Source organism: Mastigoproctus giganteus, chromosome 13 (genome assembly GCF_048544385.1).
Source record: "Mastigoproctus giganteus isolate SK-2022 chromosome 13, ASM4854438v1, whole genome shotgun sequence".
NCBI classification, from domain to species: domain Eukaryota; kingdom Metazoa; phylum Arthropoda; class Arachnida; order Uropygi; family Thelyphonidae; genus Mastigoproctus; species Mastigoproctus giganteus.
The window spans coordinates 126197329-126224000 of NC_143587.1; the positions used below are offsets into that span (position 1 = coordinate 126197329).

At 37.8% G+C, this 26672-nt stretch overlaps 1 protein-coding gene across 4 annotated transcripts in view; it reads left to right on the forward strand.

Annotated features, from left to right (window-relative positions):
• Nucleotides 1–907: 907 nt before the first annotated feature.
• LOC150076426 (WD repeat domain phosphoinositide-interacting protein 3) overlaps nt 908–26672 on the forward strand; it is a 179928-nt gene continuing 154163 nt past the window's right edge. For 2 of the 4 annotated variants that reach the window (XM_090388009.1, XM_090388010.1), the window contains exons 1-2: nt 908–1098; nt 24712–24786. In XM_090388009.1, the coding sequence (XP_090244135.1) occupies nt 1032–1098; nt 24712–24786 (142 nt within the window). In that variant the 5' untranslated portion in view covers nt 908–1031. Of the gene's footprint in view, nt 1099–24709; nt 24787–26672 lie in introns of those variants that run through there. The other 2 variants (XM_090388011.1, XM_090388012.1) reach the window with 2 other exon arrangements.

Genomic DNA, 26672 nt, shown 5'->3' on the forward strand with positions numbered 1-26672 from the left:
TAGGCGCGCAATTCAGGCCATATTAAGCCATTGTTATTATGTCTATGAAAATCTACTAAACACACACACTTTGTGTTTGTTTAGTTTGTTTGTGTTTGTTAAAATCGACTAAACAAACACAAAGTGTGTTTGTTTAGTCGATTTTCGCTTTGTGTGGTCTTAGAAACCCCGAATAACTCACAGGGAAAACCTAATACCCTCCACCTGAGATCGGTTAACTATAGCCCCACTTGACGAGACTTTTAGAAATTCCTCCAGTTATTGACGGGACTCCAACCCAGTCCTCCCCAGATAAATGACAAGTCGCGAGGGACAGGATGTTGAAGAGCAGCGATCGTATTCACCGCCCTAGCCGCTATAAGAGGCAAACCCACTCTCGTATATGTACTCCAACTGTTTATAAACAACATTTTTTTTTTTTTTTTTTTTGGTAGGAAACCGTATATCAAATTTTTGCGAGGAGACATAAAATACAACTTCTATATGCTTAGAGCGAAGACCGTATCTTGCGTTGTAGGGCAATAACGAAACCACTATTTGTAGAACTTAAGGAGAACTATTGCGCACACGTAACTAAACTATCGTGCAAGTTAATTATGTAATGCAGAATTGCAATACCGATTCCTCGATAGGAATTGAAATGTAGACTAGAATGATATCTGCTTATTTTGATTTTTTAAAATTTTTTATTAATTAAAATTTTTGAATTGTTGCCAGTTATGAAGTGACAGAAAAGGTGAAAGTACTGTATTTGCACAGAAACAAAATAACATAATATACAAAGGATTCACTTTTTAATTGAAGCCGAGGAATAAACGACGCCTATCAAGTTAGATTCCATCTGACATTTGACGTTTGTGTCGAATCATCACTGAGGACAGGAATATCGTACGCATTTCACTATTCCAGTCGAGGGTTTGTTAGTCTTGATGGCTGATATGTCATCTTGCCACTTCGTAACAAGCTAAGGCGGTGTGTGTGTGCGCCGAACGTTGTTATTGTAGTGTCATTACTTACCGAGCATAGATATAATGAATCTTGGACTGTCAAACTCTTACGGCAATGGATTGTTATATGCTGGTTTCAACCAAGATCAAGGTAATTTAGAATTCCAAGCGGTTATTTTGGTCTGTCGTGCTATGAGTCCGGGTATAATGACAGTCTTAGATACGCCTCTGACGGCATTTTCTCCCTTGTTTCTAGTCTAGTCACCTCAATTTTTCAGTAAGACTAAGTCATGGTCACGTATTCGAATGAAATCATACCAGAGAGCATTGCGATAACTGTATTTTTTATATATAATACACACACATAAAAATGAAACGGAAAGATCAAATCTGCGCTAGTTCAAAATTATTAATGCCCTGCGAAAAATGTGTGTTTTTAAAATTGTTTAGTAAAACTACCTTTTCATGAGTGAACTAATGAGATAGATTAAGAATGTACGTAGTTAAGAATTTGTCAGTTTTCTGATGTGTTTTGAAGTGCACTCAGATCTACATTACTGAGTAGCGTGGAAGGCGTGTGCAAAAAAATAAATAAAATTAAATTAAACTAGTAGTTGGGGTGCTTATATTCCATATGACTAATTGGGGCGTATATTCAGATTCACTATTTGAGCAAACTTCTGTATCAACATTATGGCCACTGGCCATGTATGTTACTTTTAATTTGCTTGATTCACTTGAGTTTTCTTCATCTGTCTCAGCAGGTTTGCCACTTGTTTGGGATGGGCCCTCCTCAATCCACGACTGAGGGCAATTTTCACTGATCCATTCCTGGCCTTATCAGCCTGTAAACGTGGTTGTACGGGAAGTACACTACAAGATGACATCTAGTGCTTTGTGAATTGGGGCATTATGACCAAAGTTGTCAGTGCACAAAGGAAATCCAAAAAAATAATCATCAGCTAATCTCCAAAACCCCCAACAAATGTAATAATAATTTTCGTTTCATTTTACAAAGTCATTTCCAAAAAAAAAGTTGAGGGTGATGAGTTTAATGTCAGAGGTAGAGAACAGAAGCTTATTAAACTCTAACAGAGAGCTAAATGATTTTTTGTAATAATGGGGAAATGGAGGAGAAATTGTTGAAGTTAAACATAGGGGCTCACATCTGGTGAGTATGGGATTGGCACACCCAGGGTACGGAGCTGGCTGGATATTATCATACCCCTCTCTCTCTCCTTCAGGGTAACTCAGAAATTTTTGTTTGGTTGGTGCAGCAAAAGTCTCAGGCTTCCTTTTACCGTATGGCTAATACAATAATAAGAAAGACACCAGGGTGAGATTATCCAGTTATATTAAAGGAGGCAGCAAAGGAAATAGTGAACCCTTAGTCATAATTATGATAGCATCCTTGGACTCAGGGGAGATCCCCCACAAATTGAAAATGTGGAAATGTATTCTCAATTGAAAAGGGGGGGGGGTCAGAGGGTGACACGAGTAATTACAGACCTATTAGTTTAACTTCTGTTTGGAGAAAATAATGGAGTCACTAGATTACAAGATAATCTAGACAAGACTGCAGTAATAATTCAGACACAGCACAAGTTTGTTAAGGAGAAGCCTTGTCTGACCAATTTGAATGGATACTATGATGTGGTCACAAAGAACTGGATGCAAAAAATAATTTTGATATGTACTTGGATTTAAGGAAAGCTTTTGATACTGTTGCACGTGGAAGGCTACTGTACAAATTGGAGCAGTATGATATTAAGGGCAAGTTGCTACAATGGATAAAGAATGGTTGAGTGGCAGAAGACAGACAGTGCTAATCAATGGACACTGCTTGTTGTGGACTAATGTTATTAGTGGAGACCCCCAGGGTTTGGTATCTTTATCAATGATATTGAAGAAGGTATATCAGGCTTAATGTCGAAGTCTGTAGATGATTGTAGGTTGGCAGGGTTGTTAAGGATAGTATGCTACTGCAACAGGATCTAGAAAAGTTTGGTAGATGGGCTGAGAAGTGACAACTTAAGTTTAACATTGACAAATGCAAAGTACTGCATATGGGTAGCAGTAACCCCAGAGAAACGTACCAACTGTGTGGTACTACGCTCAGGGTGGTAGAGAATGAAAAAGACCTTGGGGGATTATTGTGCAGTCAGATATGAAGTTTTCTACAGTGCAGACAGGCTGCCAAAGCAGGTCATGGGGTCTTGTCAGTGATATGCAGGGATAAGGTGGTGATTATCCCTTTGTATAAGGCAATGGTTAGGGCACACCTTGAGTACTGCATACAGGTCTGGAGGCCTTGTTCAATCTGTCATTGTGGAAGTTGATAGCTTAAATAAATTCAAGGGAGGACTGGACAAATGTTTAGAGCGAATGGATGTGTGAAATGGGATTTTTTTTTTTGGCTGATGCTGTATAAGCTTGCTTTCTTGTGTCATATGCCTCTACTAATGTTCCATTAAATCCATAAGTTCCATTCTGTATCTAAATAGTTGAAGTCTCATAATAAAACATTTTCATTTGCTTTCCAAGTGTGGTTGCATGTTACGTATAGCTTATCATTAGGTATGTGGCCCTTTTCTTTCAGTTGTATTGTTTCACTCTTTATATCACACTATTTCTATGCTCCCTGGCAATGAATATAATCTGTTTGGATCTATTGTATATGATTTCTGTTTAGTATCATTGCCCCTCCTCCCCTTCTGTCATGCTTTTCTTTCTTGTGCACATTATAATTTACATATCCAAATTCTGCATCCATATCACAATCACTGTTTCTAATCCCCTTGTTATATTGGCATTCATTGAATATATTTTACATTTTGTATGCTAATGCTAGATGTATTAGTATACAAAATGTTAGAGGTTTTCGGACATTCTGTATCCTTAACACATCCCATGTTGCTTGTGGCAAAACTGTCCACAGGAATTTTTTGAATAATGAATATTAGATTAGTGGTAACATTTTCTGAATAACTTTTTAGTAATTACCAAATACTTTTCCATGATCCTATAGTCCTGCAGTCACTTGCAGTTCCCACTGTTTAGTATTATAACAGATTTCAGTTAGTTGCATTACTCCTACTTCTTTCTAAATTTTATGTCCAAACAGGGGAAATTTGAAGTACCTCAAGAATCTGCATCTTTCCAGTGGCCTTTCCCTTGCCTAAATTAGCATTATTAATATCCCTGACCTCTTTAGGCTGTTCTGTGCAAACACCCTCATACCCTCTGTTGGTGACATCTGTTTTTGTCTTAGTTGCCAGTGCCCCCAATAAATCCCAAAACAAACAAACAATCTATTTTTGAAGCTAGTTTTAATAATTTTTTTCTAGCCAATACAGTGTTTTGCTGTATAATATTAAAATACTGTATAATCATGAAGCTAGTATTTATTGCTCTTGTTTAATTTTGTAGTAAGTGCTGATTTTTGGTTATACCTGCCAATTTTCATGCCACCTTCAGAAGTTTATAAAATATTGTAATATAGTACTGTATATGTATTTACTATAATTTATTTTTTAAAAGAAAAAAAAAATACTTTTTAGTAAAATTTTCCTCTTATAATCACTTATAAAGCAGTTACTTTCAAATAAATAAGCAATGCACTCAGACCCCCTTCTCTAGCAATTATTAATTTAGAAAGGAAAATTATATCTTGCTAATTGCAAAGTATACTTTTTGGTGATCCTAAATGTGAAGGGTGTTAGAATCTACAGCACCCTTATGTGGGTTGAGAAAACTTAAGTTGGATGTTGGACTACAATATCTGTAGATTGTAATTTTCAGGTAGTACATGAGAAAAATTCCAAAAAATAAAGGATAAATTACAGACGAAAGCTAATCAAACAGTGAATGGATTTTGACTAGTCAACGGATGTGTTCTGACTAGTTTTTAGGTGAAAGAGGTAGGAATGTAATTCAGAATAGTACCCATCGTAGTAAGGGCATGCAGCTGACCTTCAGTGGTAGCAATATTTTGATATACTGTACCAAAAAAAATTAGAAATCTGGATTATTCACAGTAAAGATGTGATCTTGTCTAGAAATTTCAGTGTTTGTTATTGAAGACCAAGACTGGGTTTCAGGGGTATTGAAGTTACCTAAGTTTTCTTCCTGTACAGATCATTGTGTAAGGAACTGATTGTGGATATATAAGAAGTTTTGTTGCCGCAAGAACTCTAAAATTTTCATGTTTCCAGATTTCTTGTGGCAGGGATATATTAGTCAATTTTCAAGTTTTTGCATCCCTACAAGTGGCACCCATTGTGGGAAGAGTTGAACATTACTGCTGTAAACAAATTGCTAAACTGTGGGAAGCCCTGCCAAGCCCATTCACAAAATGTTGATGAGTAAAGATTGAGGATAAAATCTACCTAGTGCCGTTTTTGATCATGCCTCTCACCACAGTTGTGGAACTTAAATGGAGTGTTTTTTTTTGCTATTGAACAATCCTTGAGAGGCACTGAAGAATACAGTTGAACTGGAAAAGTTTTTATTTTATTTAATTTTTATGAAATATATATTTTTTTCCCTGGGAACAAATAAATATATTTAGAAAAAAATTATACCCTTATGCCAACGCTGTTAGGTTAATGAGGCATACAAAAGATAATGCAAGCAATTTTTTCAGTATTGCCAATTAAGCTTGAAAATTTTCTAGAGATATGGCAGTACCAACCTACCAGTAAGTGTTGAGAAAGAAATGATCACCATAAAATGGATACAAAATGAAAGTGATTGATAAACAGGAGGTGCAACTCTACGCTGATTAGAGGAAATACTTCCACAAGTTACCATAATTATTAGACACCACTAAATCAGGCAACCTCTCAATCATATCTGTTGAGGAATTAACTGTTTGAATATTGATGCACTGATTTCAGTGGTGATTGAGCATTAGCTTTGAGGGTGGCATAGAGTCGATCAAAAACTTTAATCACAATAGGTGGAGTCTATATAAGACTGCTCTGTCACCTGAACATCAGAGGAATTAGTACATGAATAGTAACATTTAGAAAAAATCTCATTGTTCTAAGACATGAAGCATTTTCTACCTGTATTATGGCTAATTATGGTATCAAGTATTATCCCCATCAAAGAAAGAAAATCATGAAGTTAGAAGATTGTATTTGAATGAATGTATCTATTATGTTGATTGGTCTGTTTATTATCAGTTTTAAAAGCAGAAAATTTATATTAAAATAGTTTTAAAATAGATTTTAAAATGAGAATTGTGGTTAAGTGAAATACACAGATTAACAAATATTTTTCATCATGGAAAGAAAAATATATGTGGACCGGATAGATTTTTGGGTACTGATTTCAAATCTGTTTTCAGTTTTCCTCTAGAAAGATTCAGTGAACTGGAGTAAAACAATTTGGGTAAGATTCAATGAATTGTGGTAAAAAATTTGGGCAAGATTAAATGAATTACTGAAACATGTTCATCGTCATGCCTCAAAAGTGTAAAACTTGCTCCAACAAATTCTGTTACATATGCAAATCTTTCTTAACTAAATCACAATGGTGTACAATCATGAAAGATGTTTAGAATATTTACTGGCTATACTTTGGCCGTCCTCTAGGTGACTAGAATAATGCATGGGCACTGCATGTTATTTGTACAGCATGTTCTAATGAATTATTTGACTGGTTGAAAAAAAAGTAGGAAAAAAATGAATTCCATTTGCCATACCCATGATGTGGAGGGAGGCAAAAGACCACAATGGTAATTGTTACTTTTGTAATGTGACTGTAACTGGATTCTCAGTGAAGAATAAGCATAAAATTGTTTATCTGAACTTGGATTCGTTGATGAGACCAATCTTTCACAATGACAGTATTCCTGGGGGGGATACAAAGACGAATAGATTAACAGTAGCCACTGGCAGAGGTGAAAGAGATTCTTGCACTGCTTCTATTGGAATGAGCAGAAGCCTGAAAAACAAGATTCAGGATATTTCAGAGACTGCTGGGAGCCATTGCGGTACAAGTAAACACATGGGTTGTGTTCGGGTAGCTAAGAATAGAAATAGGTGCATGTATACTTGCGTGTACACCAATGCTAGGAGTTTAGTAAATAAATTTGATGAATTTGAGGTATTTCTCAAAACATCAAAGGCAGATATTGTTGGGATATCAGAGACTTGGTGTCACACAGATATAAGGAATGCAGAACTGGAATTTGGGGAGTACAACGTCTACAGAAAGGATAGATTGGATAGGAAGGGAGGAGGGGTTATGCTATTAGTTAAGAAATACATAAAATCCAAGGAAGTGAAGCCAGTGGACATCGCTGGACAATGCAGTGTCGAGTCAGTTTGGTGTGACATAAGCATTGGTAGATCAAAATTGAGAGTAGGAGTGTGCTATAGGCCTAATGACTCTGATGAGTATAATAAGAAACTGTACAGGGAAATAGTGGGCCAGTAAATCAGAGAGTCTTGTAATGGGAGATTTTAATTTCCCAGATATTGACTGGAGTTTGGGGGCTGGTCACTCACACACTAGCAAGGCTTTTGTGGATTTATTGGATGATTGTTTTCTACATCAGCATGTTCGGGAGGCAACTAGAGGGAGGAATACTCTTGATTTGATTATCAGCAGTGATTCTTCATGCATTAAGAATCTGCAGATAAATGAACCACTAGGTGGCAGTGATCACAGTGTGCTGAAGTGGGATTTACTCAAAGAGGCAACTACCATTAGGGGTAAAGGGAAGGATTATTGCTTTCGTAAAGGCGACTACGATGGAGTGAGACAGTATTTAAATTCTATACAGTGGGACCAACTGATGATGTTACCAACAGCAAATGCAAAATGGTAAGCATTCAAAGAACTTATCTTGGAAGCTACTAGGCTTTACATACCAACTAAGAAATATTGTTCAAGGTTTAGGCCTAAATGGATGTCAGATGAACTAATGAGGCATATGGCAGAGAAGAAACATGCATGGGATACATACAAATTAACACATGACACAGAAGCCTATGATAGATACAAGTTGATCTGTAACCAAGTTACAAAGGAGTTTAGGTAGGCGAAGGCAGAGTACGAGAAATCTTTGGCAAGGGATGCAAAGAAAAACAGCAAAGAGTTCTTTACTTATGTAAACTCTAGAAGGAAGGGGATGAATCAGATTGGTCCACTTGATATCGATGGGTCAACTGTTGATGATCCTGCTCAAGTAGCTAACAAACTAAATGAATATTTTGCATCGACATTCACACATGAGTAATTATTTAGCGAGGGGAAAGCCAGAGGTGTATTCAACTCTAGCAGTAAGCTAGAGAATTTTGTAATAACTAAGAGTAAAGTGGAGGAGAAACTGTTGAAGATAAACACAAGAAAGGCACCTGGGGTGGATGGGATCTATCCAGTTATATTAAAGGAGGCAGCAAAGGAAGTAAGTAAACTGTTAGCCATAATTATGAGAGCTTCCTTGAACTCTGGGGAGGTTCCCATAGACTGGAGATGTGCAAATGTGACCCAAAATAAAAAAGGAGGATCAAAGGCTGACACAAGTAATTATAGACCTGTGAGTTTAACTTCTGTTCCAGGAAAATTAATGGAGGCACTGGTTAAAGAAGCACGGCAGGATCATCTAGACAAGATTTCAGTTATAGCTCGGACACACATGGTTTTGTTAAGGGGAAGTTTTGCCTGATCAATTTGATTGGATACTATGATGCAGTCACAAAAGAGTTGGATGCAGGGAATAACTTTGATATTATATACTTGCATCTTAGAAAGGTTTTTAATACTGTTGCACATGGAAGACTGCTGCACAAATTGGAGCAGTGTGGCATTGGAGGCAAATTGCTGCTGTGGATAAAGGGGTGGCTGAGGGGGAGAAGACAGAGAGTGGTAATCAATGGACACTGCTCATCGTGGACTAATGTTATTAGTGGAGTCCCTCAGGCCTCAGTGTTGGGTCCATTATTGTTTTCTGTATTCATAAATGATATTGATGATGGTATATCAAGCTTAATGTCGAAGTTTGCAGACGATACAAAGGTAGGCAGGGTTGTCAAGGACACTACTGACACTATGCTGCTGCAGTAGGATCTGGAAAGGTTGAGCAGATGGGCTGAGAGGTGGCAAATGAAGTTTAACATTGACAAATGTAAAGTAGTACACATGGGAAACAGCAACCCCAGAGCAACGTATCAACTCTGTGGTACCACACTGACAGTGGTAGAGAATGAAAGGGACCTGGGGGTGGTTGTGCAGGCAGATATGAAGTTCTCTGAGCAGTGCAGACGGGCTGCAAGAGTAGCTCATGGTGTATTGTCAATGATATATAGGAATTTTTCTAGCAGGGATAAGGAGGTGATTATTCCCTTGTATAAGGCAATGGTCAGGCCACACCTAGAGTACTGTATACAGGGGCTGGAGGCCTCATTTCAAGAAGGATGTAGAGCTGCTGGAATGAGTACAGAGAAGGGCAACAAGTTTAGTGAATGGAACGAAGGGGTACTCTTATGAAGAAAGGCTTAAGTTTTGCAAATTACAGTGTCTGGAGACTAGGCACCAGCAAGGTGATCTGATAGAGGTGTATAAAGCATTGAATGGTTTGAGCATGCTCAATGCTGATGGGATTCTTCCTCTCGCTCAGAGTAATCACCTGAGAGGGCATAAATTCAAATTGAGGAAAGACAGATGTAGGATAGACGTGCGGAAATTTGCCTTTAGCCAGCGTGTGGTTGGTTGGTGGAACAGACTTCCATCCCTTGTCGTGGAAGTTGATAGCCTAAATAAGTTTAAGGCTCAGCTGGACAGGTATTTTGAACGAACAGAGGGGTGAAGTGGAAGTGGTTTTTTTTTGGCTGATGCTGCATAAGCTTGCCTTCTTGCATCAAATGCCTCTACTAATGCTAATGTTCCGGTACCTCCACAGCATGGACTAGATTCTTTAGAACAGTGTTTCTTAAACTTTTTTCAGATATGGACCACTTTTATATTTGAAGTGGAAACCATGGGCCGTTTTTATATTTCAGGCAGAGGCCAAAGACCATAAAAAATAAATTATACATGCAAATATATTAACTATATTTTTAAATACAATGATATGTACTTGCACCTAAAATACCTAATATACATTAAGTTATTAAGAATACCTGTATCTCCTATCACTTAATGGGATTGTTGCCTACACAAAAATGTTCTGTTTTATTGTCATTCCTGCAGGACTACTTTCATAAGTTACATGAACCACAGGTTGGGAAACGCTTCAGAAGATGAAATGGAATGCAGTCAATGTGTGGTTGGTGGGGAATTTACAATTCAGCTGATCCTGAATACACATTTGATGAGGAGACATTGGAGGTGGAGCTGTTTATTCAAATGAGTTGAATGACCTCATTAGATATATAATAATAAATGTCTGTTTATACTCTATGGCTGAAGCCCAGGAGAATTCACAACTTTATTTCAAGGAAGGTTCACAAAATGCAAACTACTCATTCTATGAGCCAGGAAGTGTGTAGTATGTTCCATTAGTGGATCCAATGAAAATTATATTTCTGCCTATCCACATTAATAAACAATGTCTAATGAAGGGCTTTGTGAAATTGATGGGTAAGATGAATTTGAAAGGATTTTATTAATTAAATAAGAAATTTCCTAAGATCTGTGTTCCAAAAGTGAAAGAACTTCCTAAATCAGAGACTTTCTGCAAGATGAAAGTTTTGAAAATTGCCTGGCTTAGAACTAAGTGCATGGCAGGCTTTTGAATGACTTTGTGGAAATTTTTTAGAGTAATCACAAGTTTCACACATACAAAGATAGTTGAGAAACTGCTCAATCCATATAAAGAAATGGGATGTTGAATGTTGCTGACCTCGTTCCTCGCATTTTGAATTTTTTGTAAACCTTGGCATTGTAAGTAATGAGCACAGAGACCAATTCCATCAAGACCTGAAGTCAATAGAAAATTGCTATCAAGATTTCTGGAACAAATGAATGAGTTAGCAGACTACTGTTGGATGTTGTACCATGACCTTCCAGACAAAGTTCATCAAAGATATCATCCACGTAACATTTTTAAATTACACATATCTTTCCACAATGGTGTACCATTATTATTTTAATTGTATACTTAAATATACTTTATAGAAAGCACACTGAATGGGCAGAAATCATGGGATACCTACCTAGTAACGGGTAGGCCCACCTTTCGCGATAAGTGCAGTTACACTTTACTGTCCACAGCGAGGCACTGAGTCCACTAGTTCACAAGAGTTCCACTGGTATTTCCATCCATGCTTGCTGCACAATCCATAAAAATTGTCCATAATTCTGTTGCATTCCTGGGTGGAGGATCCAAAGCTTCAATGGACCTTTCCACGCATCCCAAAGATGCTCCACAGGATTCATGTCTGGAGAATAGGGAGGCCATTCCATGGTGGTAAAATCTGCAGAATGCTCTTTGAACCATTTTCTAGTCACCACGGCTCTGTGGGGAGATGCATTTTCCTGTCTGAAGAGCCCATTGCCCTGTGGGTGCATGATGACCATGAAGGGATGCAGATGATCTGCAAGGATGGACACGTAACCTGGACCGTTCAGAGATGAGTCTATATGTACCAGAGGTCCAATGTATGCCAGTTGAACATGCCTCAGACCATTACTGACTGTCCACATGCCTGAACAGTTCCTTGCTGACATGATGGTTGCATAGCTTCTTGTGGTTTCCACCAGATACACACACTTCCGTCCCCATGAAATAACTGGAAATGGGACTCATTGGACCAGGAGACCATTCTCCAATCATCCAAGATACAGTGCCAATGTTCTTTTGCCCAGTTGAGGCATAGAGTCCTGTGTTGTGTTGTGTTGTGGTGTTAGCAATGAGATTCTGATGGGTCGGCATTTGCTATAACTATTGTGGCTAATAATCACCTGATGGTCTTGGTGGAGACGTTTCTGGCACCTCCCTCATTGAAGTCGGTGGTGATTTGTGCCACTGTTGCTCTCTGGGGCTTAGAGGGGAACAGGTATCCTGTGTGTTATCAGACACTCAGCCTAAAACACTGATGGATCCAATATCTCTCTATTACAGAAGATTTAGGAGAAGTCCGGTTGGCCTGCCTCCCTAAAATCCACTCATGCACACCTTCTCGATGGTAAGCCCTGTTACGTCACTTAGGTGGCAACGAACGTGTAGAGTGGTTCTCTTCAAGACGCCTGGTCAGCGTGAAGAGGAAAAGACCAAACCCTCCAGCAATATGAAAGCACGACGAAACAAATGGCCCTCAGTCCCCAGCAGCTTTCACTCTCCCTCTTACGGCAGCGAGAGGATTAGAGTGGAAGCAGAGGGTGCTAAGAATCTCTGGGTACGACCAGGCTGCCATGCACGGAAACTGAACTTGGCCTGTTATAACGTAAGAACACTCATCGGTGAAGACAGGATATTAGAGCTGGAAAAGGAATTAGAAAATGTGAATTGGAATATCATTGGTTTGGCTGAAACAAGAAGAAGAAATGAATCACTTATAAGTTTATCAAGTGGAAATCTGCTGTACACCAATGGAAACAGTGAAAGGAGTGAAGGTGGAGTTGGGTTTCTGGTCCATAAAGATTTTAAAAACAACATTTTGGAATTCAAAAGTACATCACCAAGAGTGTCAAGACTAATACTCAAGATTTCTAAGAGGTACAAGCTAAAGATTATAATGATTTATGCACCGACATCGAGCCATGATGATGAAGAGGTTGAAGAAATGTACACCGAAATTGAGTCTTCTGGATGAGCAGAAAACCCACTACACTATTACTATGGGAGACTTCAATGCTAAGGTTGGAAAAAGACAAAACAGCGCAGAAAGGGGAACTATAGGAAATTTTGGAATTGGTGAAAGAAATGAAAGAGGTGAAAGACTTGTGGAATTTGCAGAATCTCAAGGACTGTCAGTAATGAACACTTTTTTCAAGAAAAGGGTGAACAGAAAGTGGACATGGAAGAGTCCAAATGGATTAACTACTAATGAAATCGACTTCATCCTCACTAACAGAAGATATATTGTGAATGATGTTACCATCCTGAATAAGGTAAATGTTGGAAGTGATCACAGAATGGTAAGATGTACACTTGATATAGATGTAGGAAAGGAAAGGAAAAAACTGACTCGAGTAAATAATACAAAGGTCTTTGAGATAACAGAAGAGGAGAAAAAGCAGTATGTACTGGAACTTAAGAACAAGTATGAGCTTCTGCAGACTGCTGAGGACCAAGATATCGACGAGGAATATTACAACTTTTTGAAAGTGATAAAGCCCAAGAAACCTATAGGGAAAAGGAAATCCAAAGAAGAAAAAATTAGTCAAGAAACACTTGTCATGATGAACCGAAGACGACAAATGAAAAGCAAGAAAAACACTGACAGGGAGAAAATTGAGTATACTGAGTTATGCAAAGCCATTAGAAAGAGACTCAGAGAGGACATAAGAAGATTTAACACAAGAAAAGTAGAACAAGCATTAAGGGAAAACAAAGGATTTAAATCAGCAGCCATGAGCAGTAATACAGAAAGACAAATGATACTGAAACTGAAGAATAGCGATGGTGTACTTATAAACAGCAGAGAAGGCATAATTCAAACAGCAGAAGACTACTATAGAGAATTATACAAGGAGCAGGGGAATGATGCCAGCAGTGGGGAAGATGGATTGCAAAGTAGCAACACATACGACATACCCAATATTCTTCCTGATGAGGTAGAACATGCATTGAAGAAAATGAAGAATCAGAAAGCCCCGGGGGAAGATGAAGTTACTGTAGAGTTGTTAAAATTGGGAGGAAGAGACATAACACAAAAACTGGCAAGGCTCTTCACAAAGTGCATTAGAAAAGGTGTGACGCCTAAGCAGTGGAATAATGCAATCATAGTTTTGCTGCATAAGAAAGGAGATAAATCAGAAATTGGAAATTATAGACCAATTAGCTTGTTATCCCACATCTACAAGTTGTTCACAAGGGTCATTACTAACAGATTAGAAAGAATACTTGATGAGAATCAACCGAAAGAGCAAGCTGGCTTTAGGACAGGATTCTCAACTATGGATCACCTTCACGTAATATCACAGCTAATGGAGAAAGCAAATGAATATAAAACACCATTATGCCTGGCATTTGTGGATTATGAAAAGGCATTTGACTCCATACAGCATAAGGCAATGTTTCGGGCACTGGAAAGACAAGGCATTGATACCCCATATATTATGATTTTGAAGAAAATATACGAGAGTGCTACCTCCTTTATTAGACTAGACAAAGACAGTAGGAAATTTAAAATTGAGAAAGGAGTTCGACAAGGAGACACAATATCTCCGAAGCTGTTTACTGCTGCCCTTGAGGAAGCTTTCAGAAGATTAGACTGGTCGCAGAAAGGAGTCAATGTGAACGGAGAGTACCTAAACCATTTACGATTTGCAGACGACATTGTGGTCATAAGCCATGATCCCAAAGAATTAGAGGAAAATCTTAATCAGTTATGCACAGCTAGTAAGGATTTTGGACTAAAGATGAATATGGCTAAAACAAAAGTAATGATGAACAAGTATGCCACAGAAAGGGAAATAATGATTGAAGGAGCAGTAATTGAAAAGGTGGAGTCATATACTTATCTGGGACAAGTTATTAGCTGTAATAATGATAAATGGCTGGAAGTCAAGAGAAGAATAAATTTTGGATGGATAGCATTCAGGAAATATAGTCACATACTGAAGAGCAATATCCCAGTTTGTCTGAAACGTAAAATAATGAACCAATGTATACTCCCCACCATGACTTATGGAAGTGAAACTTGGGCACTCACCAAAAGAATGGAAGAGAAGCTGAGAACTACACAGCGAAGAATGGAACGAATCATATTGGGAATCAGACTGTTAGATAAGAAGAGAAACACATGGATTAGGCAACAAACTCAAGTAAAGGACATTCTTATCAAAACTAAAGAACTAAAATGGTCTTGGGCAGGACACATAGCTCGAAGACATGATGACAGATGGACTAAGAAAATAACAGAATGGTACCCAAGAGGAGCTAGAAGAAAACCTGGAAGACAAAGGCGGAGATGGATAGATGAAATTCATGAGTTTGTGGGTAGTAAATGGATGTCCAGTGCTCAAAACAGAAGGAACTGGAAAGTTGCTGGAGAGGCCTTCATCCTGCAGTGGATTGAAAATGGCTGATGATGATGATGATGATGCTCTCTGGTTGGCAGAAACAATGCGAGACAGACATTATCCACCACCTTTCTCTGCCCACAGCACTGTCCACGATGAGATGTTATTCCGGAAATGGCATATTCCCGATACACTCTTGATACTGTCGAATAGGGATAGTGCAATTTCTGTACCACCTCCACGATAGAGTGACTCGTGCATCGGGCACCCACTATCCCCTTTTCAAAGTCAGTTAACTCATGATGTTTATCCATACTGACGTTGAATTACCATCTACGTGAATGCGGTGTACTTATATACTTGCCAAGTGGTGGGTTCATCCACGAGTGAGAGGGGTGACAGCATCACATTACCCAGGGACCAGGTATCCCATGAATTCTGTCCTTTCAGTGTATATTGGGTTTAAACTGTAAAAGTGATAAAAGTATTTTAACCAGTCTCACGTGTTTTATAACGAAACTGTATTTTATTGCTTGAATAAAATTGAGAACATATTTGAAATTATCATGTAAAGCTAGTTTAGAAAAGTGTTTACATCTTCAGTGATGGGGCGGAAAAAAGTCAGAAACACAAATAACCATCAGGCATATCAGAATTACTATTCAAAGTTTAACCAAACAGATGAAATTGAATTTGGTTTCAAAATGAGTAAATCATTCAAACATTTCAATGCAAATTTTTTTACTTACTCAAAATTTTTTATAATTTATAACAGAAATAAAACAATATGCAAAGAAACTTGACAAGCACTACAATTCAATTTAACTTGTAATAACGGGTAAATTATTATCTGAGTTAAAATAATTACCATATTTGTCAGCTTATAAGATGCACTTTTTTTCCTTATAAATACCTTAAAAAATCACCCTATGTCTTAGATTCCGAAACTGGCAAATACAGCACATGCACAAAACTGAGAGTTGATGGATAGTTAACTACTATACGTTAGTACACTTTTCAGTAATTACCAGGCTGTTATTGGAGTAATATGTGAATTCCAGTTATAAGTTTAAGCCCAAATCAATGACAAGCACATCAAGAAGGCAAAATTATTCTACAGATTGGATTTACGCTAAAAATAGTACAATATGCCTTAGAACACGGGAACAGAGCAGCAGAATGAAATTTCGGACCACCGCCTACTGAGAAGATAATTCATCAGTGGAGGAAGCAGGAAGTTTTATTACAAGAAACTGATAAAACAAAGCACAAACTTCAAAATTCACCTAAATGGCCAAATTTGGAAGAAAACTTATGTAGTTGGATAATGGAACTTAGAGATGTGGGTATTGCAGCGAGTACTAAAATGATAATAGTAGAAGCACAGAAATGAGCAGTTGATATTGGGATACACGACATTAAAAGGAACTGAATTTTGGTGTAATTGCTTCATGAAAAGAAACTAGTTAAGTTTATGCACAAGAATTGGAATAGCCTAGAGAATGCCTGCTGAGTACAAACAGAAAATATTAGATTTTGGTAAATTTGTCCTTAATGCAGATGATCTGCAGAGATGGACACGTAACCTTAGCCAAATCAGGAACATGGATGAAATTCTGTTGAGTTTTGATGTGCCATGCAATAAAACCTAAATCTGAGAGGACAAAATCTATAACTATTAAAACCACTGGACATGAAAAGACACACTACACACCAGTTTTAACTTGTTGTGCTGATGGGACCAAACTTCTGCCAATGTTAATTTTTAAAAGAAAAACTTTACCGGAAGATAAACTTCCAAATGGAATACACAAGAGAAGAATGTTGATTATCATAATTGGCTTGTTTACATTTCTTCGGTTTCATTTTCTGCCTACACCAAAGCTCGCTAAAATTGTAAAGCAGATATTAATCAGTCCAAATTAGATTTTGAACAGGTTAAGAGTAGAAAACTTGCTTTTTGCCCTAATGGTTGCCGAGCATTCTGGTCTATTGGCCCCAACTTTTGCCCATCTCTGTCAAAACTTGATCGTTCTATTATCACTTCAGCCAAGGATAAAGCTGACCTGCTAGCATCCCAGTTTTCTTCCAACTAATGTATTAATGATCTTGGTAAAACACCTCCCACTATTCCCAACACGCTCCATTCAATGCCTCCTGTGGTCTTCCGTCAAAATGATGTCAGAAGGATTTTGACGAATTTTGATGCTAAGAAAGCTCCAGGTCCTGATGGTATTTTTCCACTTGTTCTCAAAACCTGTGCTCATGAAGTTACTCTGTTCTTTGTCGCCTTTTTTTCACTTTCTTATTCCGAAGGTGTTTTTCCTTCTGCTTGGAAATTTGCTCATATCCAGCCAGTTCCTAAAAAGGGTGACAAATCTCTCCCATCCAATTATAGTTCCATTGCAATTACTTCTACTCTTTCTAAATTAATTTAGAAATCAATTAACCGCCAACTCTTAAACTACCTAGAAACCTTCCGTCTGATCAACGATCGCCAGTATGGATTCAGTCAGTGTCAATCCACTGGTGATATTCTGGCTTATGTTACCCATTTATGGACAAATTCAGTGGAAAAGTTTGGTGAAACCCAAGCAGTTTCTCTTGACATCTCAAAGGTTTTCAGTCGTGTTTGGCATAAAGATCTTCTAAACAAGCTTCCATCTTATGGTTTTCTAAATGTTTTTTGTAATTGGTTATCCAGTTTTCTCTCTGATTGCTCACTGGGAGTGATGGCAGATGTCTCTCTGTCTTCTAACTTCTCCACTAATGCTGGTGTACCCCAAGGTTCAGTTCTTTCCCCCACTCTTTTCCTCTTGTATATTAATGACCTTCTTCCATTGACTGGAAATCTTATCCATAGTGACGCCGATGATAGCACATTGCATTTCACTTTCCATTTTGAGAAACCTTGCTCTGCTCAATCAGTGTCAACTTCTCAACTATCTGCTACCAATTCCTTAAATGCCGATCTCCAGGTAATTCTCCAGTGTGGCAAAGACAACTTAGTTGATTTCAATCCTTCTAAAACTCATTCTTGTCTTATATGTTGCAAAAAGGATTCTTCAGCTGCTATGCTTGTCTTTGGTGATACTCATATTTCTAGGAAAGATGATATCTCTTTGGAGGATTGCCCTGACTTCTAATCTCTCTTGGCACAAGCACATTACAAATATTGCTTCCTCTGCATCTAAAAAACTTGGTTTTCTCTTTCGCTCTCGGCGTTACTTTTCTTCCAAACAGCTGTTCACTCTGTACAAATCGCAAATCCGTCCTACTGTGGAATATTGTTCCCACATCTGGGGCAGTGCCCCCAAAACCTCTCTCAGGCTTCTAGCCTTTTAGATGCAGAAGAGGGCAGTTAGGTTAATTAATGACATCTGTAACAGTCTCTCCCCTTGCTGTCTCATAGACGTACTGTTTCTGCTGCATGCCTTTTCTACAGATACTTCTATGGGCACTGTTCTTCTGAATTGATTTATATAATTCCCGATCTCTCTTTCAAAACAGTCAGGACACGTACCACCACCAGCCAACATCCATTTACTGTCTAACTTCAAACTCACAGAATCAACTTTTCATCTTCCTCACTTATTCATTCAACTGCCATTTTCTGGAACAACCTTCCTTCATACGTATTTCCTGAAAATTACAGTCTACAGAAGTTCAAGTCTAATGTCGACAACTATCTTTCGTCTTCTCAGTCTCCAACTCAAGCATGGTACTAAGTACTATAGGTTTTAATACCTCTCGTGATTGGGGTTTTCATAAAAAAAAAAAAAAAAAAAAAAAAAATGTACTTGTACAACTGTGAAGGGATGGATGAAGAATGTATCAAGGATTGGTTTGTAAAAGTTTGGCCCAAGCTTCCTGGTATAATATTGCGTAAAAATGCACTATTAGTATGGGATCAATTTAGAGCACATAGGACTGGAAACATCAAACAACTGGCTGAAATGATGAACACAGAATTGGCGGTAATTCCGGGTGGCTTAACTTCCCAGTTACAGCTGTTAGATGTCAACATCAATAAGCCATTCAGAAATAATATGTGAGAGCAGTGGAATAAATGGATGATAGAGGGGAACCATGTTACAATGTGTATGGGAAGAATGAAACGTCCATCAATAACACAAGTGTGAATGGGTGCTGAAGTTATGGCATCATGTTAAGACTCAAATTGTGGTCAAGTCCGTTAAAAAATGTGTAATGCAATGCGATGGATGGCATGGAAGATCATTTATTGTATGAAAGTGGCAGTTATACTAGTGAAGAGGGTCTCACATCTGGTGAGTATGGGCTTGGCACACTGAGGAGCCTGAGCTGGATATCATTATTCTTTTCTTTCTTGGTGATTCCCTTCTACTCTCTCTCTCTTGGTAATTCAGAAATTTTTTTTTTTTTTTTTTTTTTGGCTGGTGCAGCATAAGCCTCAGGCTTTCTTGCACCATATGGCTAATAATAAGAGGATGATGTTGAGGATAATGATGATAAAATCAGTAATGAATCTGAAGTTGAATAATACTAAATTAATAAGAGCAGTAATCCTATACCTTTCTTAATTGGCTTTTGGGTTTTATTTTTATTGAATTTTAAATTTCCATTGTATTAGCAATAAATTAAAAAAATTTTTCCCCCCCTTAAATTTACTGTTCCAAAATTAGGCTGTCTTATAAGCCGACAAATACGGTACTATTTGAATAAAAAAAATAATAAATCAACAATCAAGGTTGAAACTCAAAGCTAATACAAATCCACTGCAAATTCAGATGCTTACCTCAGAATTTCTATTAAACATATGTGAGGATGTCAAATAAAATTAAGAAATGTGTTAAATGAAATTGAGAATTATTATTATTATTTTTTTTTTTACCAATAACTGGTGCTTGATTTTCAAAGAAATTTCTGCCATGGTTAGATACAAATCCCACCAAATTTTTTATATCTTACTCATAAAAGACTTGGTTTCTGTTTGCATAATTATTTGATGGTTTCCTTCACTCCATTGTCTGTGTGAAATCTGCAGCCTTCCATCTCATTTTTTATTCTTCCAAAACATGAAAATCACAAGACAAGTCCTGTTCATTAAGAAGATGTCTAGTCACTTCCCACTGCAGTTCCTGGATGGTTACCATAGTTCATTGAACTGTGAGTGGTTTCATATTGTTAGGTAAAACAAAATGACACCTATCAGTCAGTCCATCCAGGTTTTGACGGCACATCACAGGTAAACTTTGAGGATTTGATAGAGAAATGTGAAGAAACTTAAAATATTAGCATTAGTAGAGGCATTTGATGCCAGAAAGCAAGCTTATGCAGCATCAGCCAAAAAAAAAAAAAAAAAAACCACTTCCACTTCACCCCTCTGTTCGTTCAAAATACCTGTCCAGCTGAGCCTCAAACTTATTTAGGCTATCAACCTCCACCACAAGGGATGGAAGTCTGTTCCACCAACCAACCACCCGCTGGCTAAAGGCAAATTTCTGCACGTCTATCCTACATCTGTCTTTCCTCAATTTGAATTTATGCCCTCTCAGGTGATTTTTCTGAGCTAGAGGAAGAATCCCATCAGCATTGAGCATGCTTAAACCATTCAAGGCTTTATACACCTCTATCAGATCACCTCGCTGGTGCCTAGTCTCCAGACACTGTAATTTGCAAAACTTAAGCCTTTCTTCGTAAGAGCACCCCTTTGTTCCATTCACTAATCTTGTTGCCCTTCTTTGTACTCGTTCCAGCAGCTCTACATCCTTCTTGAAATGAGGCCTCCAGACCTGTATACAGTACTCTAGGTGTGGCCTGACCATTGCCTTATACAATGGAATAATCACCTCCTTATCCCTGCTGGAAAAATTCCTGTATATCATTGACAATACTCCATGAGCTACTCTTGCAGCCCGTCTGCACTGCTCAGAGAACTTCATATCTGCCTGCACAACCACCCCCAAGTCCCTTTCATTCTCTACCACTGTCAGTGTAGTACCACAGAGTTGATACGTTGCTCTGGGGTTGCTGTTTCCCATGTGTAGTACTTTACATTTGTCAATGTTAAACTTCATTTGCCACCTCTCAGCCCATCTGCTCAACCTTTCCAGATCCTGTTGCAGCAGCATAGTGTCAGTAGTGTCCTTGACAACCCTGCCAACCTTTGTATCGTCTGCAAACTTGGATATTAAGCTTGATATACCATCATCAATATCATTTATAAATACAGAAAACAATAATGGACCCAACACTGAGCCCTGAGGGACTCCACTAATAACATTAGTCCACGATGAGCAGTGTCCATTGATTACCACTCTCTATCTTCTCCCCCTCAACCACCCCTTTATCCATAGCAGCAATTTGCCTCCAATGTCACACTGCTCCAATTTGTGTAGCGGTCTTCCATGTGCAACAGTATCAAAAGCCTTTCTAAGATCCAAGTATATAATATCAAAGTTATTCCCTGCATCCAGTTCTTTTGTGACTGCATCATAGTATCCAATCAAGTTGGTCAGGCAAGACTTCCCCCAAACAAAACGATGCTGTGTCTGAGCTATAACTGAAGTCTTGTTTAAATGATCCTGCAGTGCTTCTTTAACCAGTGCCTCCTTTAATTTGCCTGGAACAGAAGTTAAGCTCACAGGTCTATAATTACTTGTGTCAGCCTTTGATCCTCCTTTGTGAATTGGGGTCACATTTGCACATTTCCAGTCTATGGGTACCTCCCCTGAGTCCAAGGAAGCTCTCATAATTATGGCTAAGGGTTTGCTTACTTCCTTTGCTGCCTCCTTTAATATAACTGGATAGATCCCATCCACCCCAGGTGCGTTTCTTGTGTTTATCTTCAACAGTTTCTCCTCCACTTTACTCCCAGTTATTTCAAGATTCTGTAGCTTACTGCTAGAGTTGAATACAACTCCTCATGTGTGAATGTCGATGCAAAATATTCATTTAGTTTGTTAGCTACCTGAGCAGGATCATCAACAGTTGACCCATCAATATCAAGTGGACCAATCTGATTCATCCCCTTCCTTCTAGAGTTTACATAAGTAAAGAACTCTTTGCATCCCTTGCCAAGGATTTCTCATCTGCCTTCGCCTGCCTAATCTCCTTTGTAACTTGGTTGCATATCAACTTGTATCTATCATAGGCTTCTGTGTCATGTGTTAATTTGTAAGTACCCCATGCATTTTTCTTCTCTGCCATATGCCTCATTAGTTCATCTGACATCCATTTTGGCCTAAACCTTGAAGAATATTTCTTAGTTGGTATGTAAAGCCTAGTAGCTTCCAAGATAAGTTCTTTGAATGCTTCCCATTTTGAATTTGCTGTTGGTAACATCATCAGTTGGTCCCACTGTATAGAATTTAAATACTGTCTCAGTCCATCGTAGTCGCCTTTACGGAAGCAATAACCCTTCCCTTTACCCCTAATGGTAGTTACCTCTTTGAGTAAATCCCACTTCAGCACACTGTGATCACTGCCACCTAGTGGTTCATTTATCTGCAGATTCTTAATGCATGAAGAATCACTGCTGATAATCAAATCAAGAGTATTACTCCCTCTAGTTGCCTCCCGAACATGCTGATGTAGAAAACAATCATCCAATAAATCCACAAAAGCCCTGCTAGTGTGTGAGTAACCAGCCCCCAAATTCCAGTCAATATCTGGGAAATTAAAATCTCCCATTATAAGACTCTCTGATTTACTGGCCCACTATTTCCCTGTACAGTTCCTTATTATACTCATCAGAGTCATTAGGCCTATAGCACACTCCTACTCTCAATTTTGATCTCCCAATGCTTATGTCACACCAAACTGACTCAACACTGCACTGTCCAGCGATGTCGACTGGCTTCACTTCCTTGGTTTTTATGTGTTTCTTAACTAATAGCATAACCCCTCCCCCCTTCCTATCCTGTCTATCCTTTCTGTAGACATTGTGCTCCCCAAATTGCAGTTTTGCATCCCTTATATCTGTGTGACACCATGTCTCTGATATCCCAACAATATCTGCCTTTGATGTTTTGAGCAATACCTCAAATTCATCAAATTTATTTACTAAACTCCTAGCATTGGTGTACACGCAAGTATACCTGCACCTGTTTCTATTCTTAGCTACCCTAACACAACCCATGTGTTTACTTGTACCGCAATGGCTCCCAGCAGTCTCTGAAATACCATGCATCTTGTTTTTCAGGCTTCTGCTCATTTTAATAGAAGCAGTGCAAGAATCTCTTTCACCTCTGCCAGTGGCTACTGTCAATCTATTGGTCTTTGTCTCCCCCCAAGCTAGCAGTTTTCCGACCCACCTAACACTGCCTCGATAGCATCAGCAAATATTCTTGCACCCTTTCTATTTAAGTGTATCCCATCCCTGTAGAAGCAATCTCTCCTGTTAACAAGTACAGTCCAGGCTGAAAAAAATTCTACCCCTTGAGCCTTGCACAATCTTTCCAGGGCCGAATTGATCGACAAGGCTCTCATCATATACTCCCTCCTATCGTGTCTGGCCAGAATTGCAGACACTTTCAAATTCAACCCTAATTCTCGGCTTTTGTTCAACAGTGACCTGTACTTGTTAAGTAATTCTGCCGGTCTCCTACTCTTAATATTCTTAATGAAGATCTATGGAGTGGGTTTAGTGTGCAAAAGGTGCTAGTAGGAGAAAAAAAAAAGTGACTCTTCTGCCTGCCAGTGTATAAAATTTGTTCTTTTTACTCTGAGTTTGTTTTTGACTCATAAATGAAATAGATATGATTAGGAAATAAAATAATGTCACTTGTGAATTTATATTTTATTTCCTAACATCTTTAATTCTCAAAATGGAATGTTTGAGTATAGAGTATGCCAGAGCCATTTTTTTATAATTTAAATCTATACTGACATCGATGTCAGTTTACGAATTCCTCAATTATTGTTTTTGTTTGGTCTTCATTAATTGTTTTGTTATTAAAGAAGTTTGGCCATAAAAAAATAAGAACAAAGTCTTTTTCTTAAGCCTGTTCTTGCATGTAATTATCAAGAAAAACAATTTGCTTAAAAAAAAAAAATTTAAATTAGCTCACATCTGTAGCATATATGTAGTTGATTTGCATTAGTGTCTGTTTGACCCCTGCATCTCCCAGTAACAATGCTTTCTTCAGATGTTTGAGACTTGCTGGCATTTTATCATTGTGGTGCACTGATTTTTTGAATTTTGTTTCTTTTAACATTGGAGATAATGCCCAAATGTGGATTATTTTACACATTTAAAACACATCGAAAGTGTGGCATAAGGAAGGAATTTTATTAAAAAAATTTTTAATATGCTATTTATTATAAAAAATTGATGACTCACAATATTGTTCATAATAGATTGAAAATAAAGGGTGGCATCAAAAAATGAATGAACAATTTAAAATTACTTCTTACTAAATTTACATTTATAAAATTGCACATTTGTCCATAGGTGCATTTGTAAGAGGGAAATTTGTGCACCCTTCAGTGGGTCACTGTTTTGCTGTGAGGAATTTAAATTTTATTCTATATTACTGTTGTTGATCAGATATGTCTTTGGGAAAGAAGGTTGTTTCATTTATTTTGTCATTCAGAATGTTTTATGGAAAATGTTAATTTTTTTCCCCTTGGTATTTAGGGTGCTTTGCCTGTGGTATGGAAAATGGCTTTCGTGTATATAATTCTGATCCTCTGAAGGAAAAAGAAAAACAAGGTTGGTAATTCTTGTAGGTGTCATTATAAATATGTACTTTTTAGACTGCCACACTAAAAGTTTATTTTAAAGATTTATTATTTTCTTGAAATATCTTGATTTTTTGATCTTTCCACAGTTTCTTATATGGGATACATTGTTTGCAATACCACATTTCACATAAGGCTGATCGTTCACAATTAAGTTGTGTGATAGCTTTTCGAAAAATTTTTATCCTGGCTAACCCATCTAGCTGTAAATGATGTTTCAGTGCATTGGGAAAAATGGCCAAGTTGTATGTTAAATTTCACCATTAATTCTGTATATACAGGAACTCCCCGACTTAAGTAATATTTGACTTACGGAAATTCAACTTTACGTAAGTTTTTCCCGGCCCGTGCAAATTTAAAAAAATCGTGGAAATGTATTTTACATCCCGTAGAAATAAATGGAGATATCGTGAAAATATCATAATGTGAACCCAATAACACATTCTTCTGTTTTTTTTTTTTTTTAATTCATTCCAAGTCCTTGAAGTTGAAAATTTCGCTATATTTCTGAGCTATTTATCTCTCGAAAAGGTCATATTTATAATGGAAATTGCACCACCCTTTCATCGTTATCATATGTTCCCATTATAAGAATCAATTTTAAACGCCTTTGTGATATTTTTCTAAAGCATGTTTCTGTAGGTCACGACCAAAAAACAAAAACAATTTGCACTTTCCGGTTTATTGGGCTTTCCTGTTTATAAACTGGTAAACTCGATCTTATTGCATTTGTGATAATACTGATAACTGCAATTGCGTGGGTTTTTACTCTATTATGGTGAAATGTGCTTCCCCTTCACTGAAATCTTCAATCATATAAAATACAAATTTTCAGGAACTTCCCTTTATTCCTATTTACATATTACAATGATGAAGGGAAAGCAACCAACGAAAAGTGCAAGTGGTAGTAGTGACAGGAAACGGAACAAATTGATTTAGAAATGAAGATGAAAATGATTAAGAAGTATGAAGCAGGACAAAGTTTGTCATCTATTGGAAGGGAATTAGGTCCCGCTGCTTCAACAGCGAATACTATTTTAAAGGACAGTGCATGTATAAAAGAACATGTCAAAGGATCAATGCACTTAAGATCACCAGTGATCACAAAACAGCATTCAGGTGCTATATCGAAGATGGAACAGCTGTTAATAATATGGATTGAAAATCAGATTCAGAAATTAGTGCCCCTGAGTATAATAACCATTTAAGCAAAACCAACAAGTATTTATAAAGATATTAAGGATAAGTACACCGAACCCCAACCCAAGTTTGTGGCAAGCATCTGGTGGTTTAATAGGTTCAAGCATCACACTAGATTCCACAATGTTAAAGTATGTGATGAAGTTGCCAGTGCCGATTCTGCAGCTGCAGAGAAATTTTGTGATGTGTTGGCAAAAATGATTGATGATAGCGGCTATTCAATGCTGCAAATTTTTAACATTGGCGTGACTGCTCTGTATTGGCAAAAAATGCCAGATCGAACATACATTGTCAAAGAGGAAAATACAATGCCAGGTTTCAAGGCATCAAAAGATAGGGCCATGCTCTTGCTTGGGCCTAATGCGGGTGGATTAGCCCCAAGCTCGTGCATTTCCGATCGAACCAGAGAGCATGGATAACAGTATCTCTCTTTGAGGATTGGTTTCAATGCTGCTTCATTCCCGAGATTGAAAAAAAATTGTAAAGACAACGACGTTCCTTTCAAGATTTAGTTTCTATTAGATAATGCTCCTGGACATTCTACACATCTAGATGATTTCAATTCGAATGTGAGAGTCATATTTCTACCACCAAACATGACTTCATTCATCCAACCTATGGATCAGGGTATTATTTCGAATTTAAAGCATACTATTT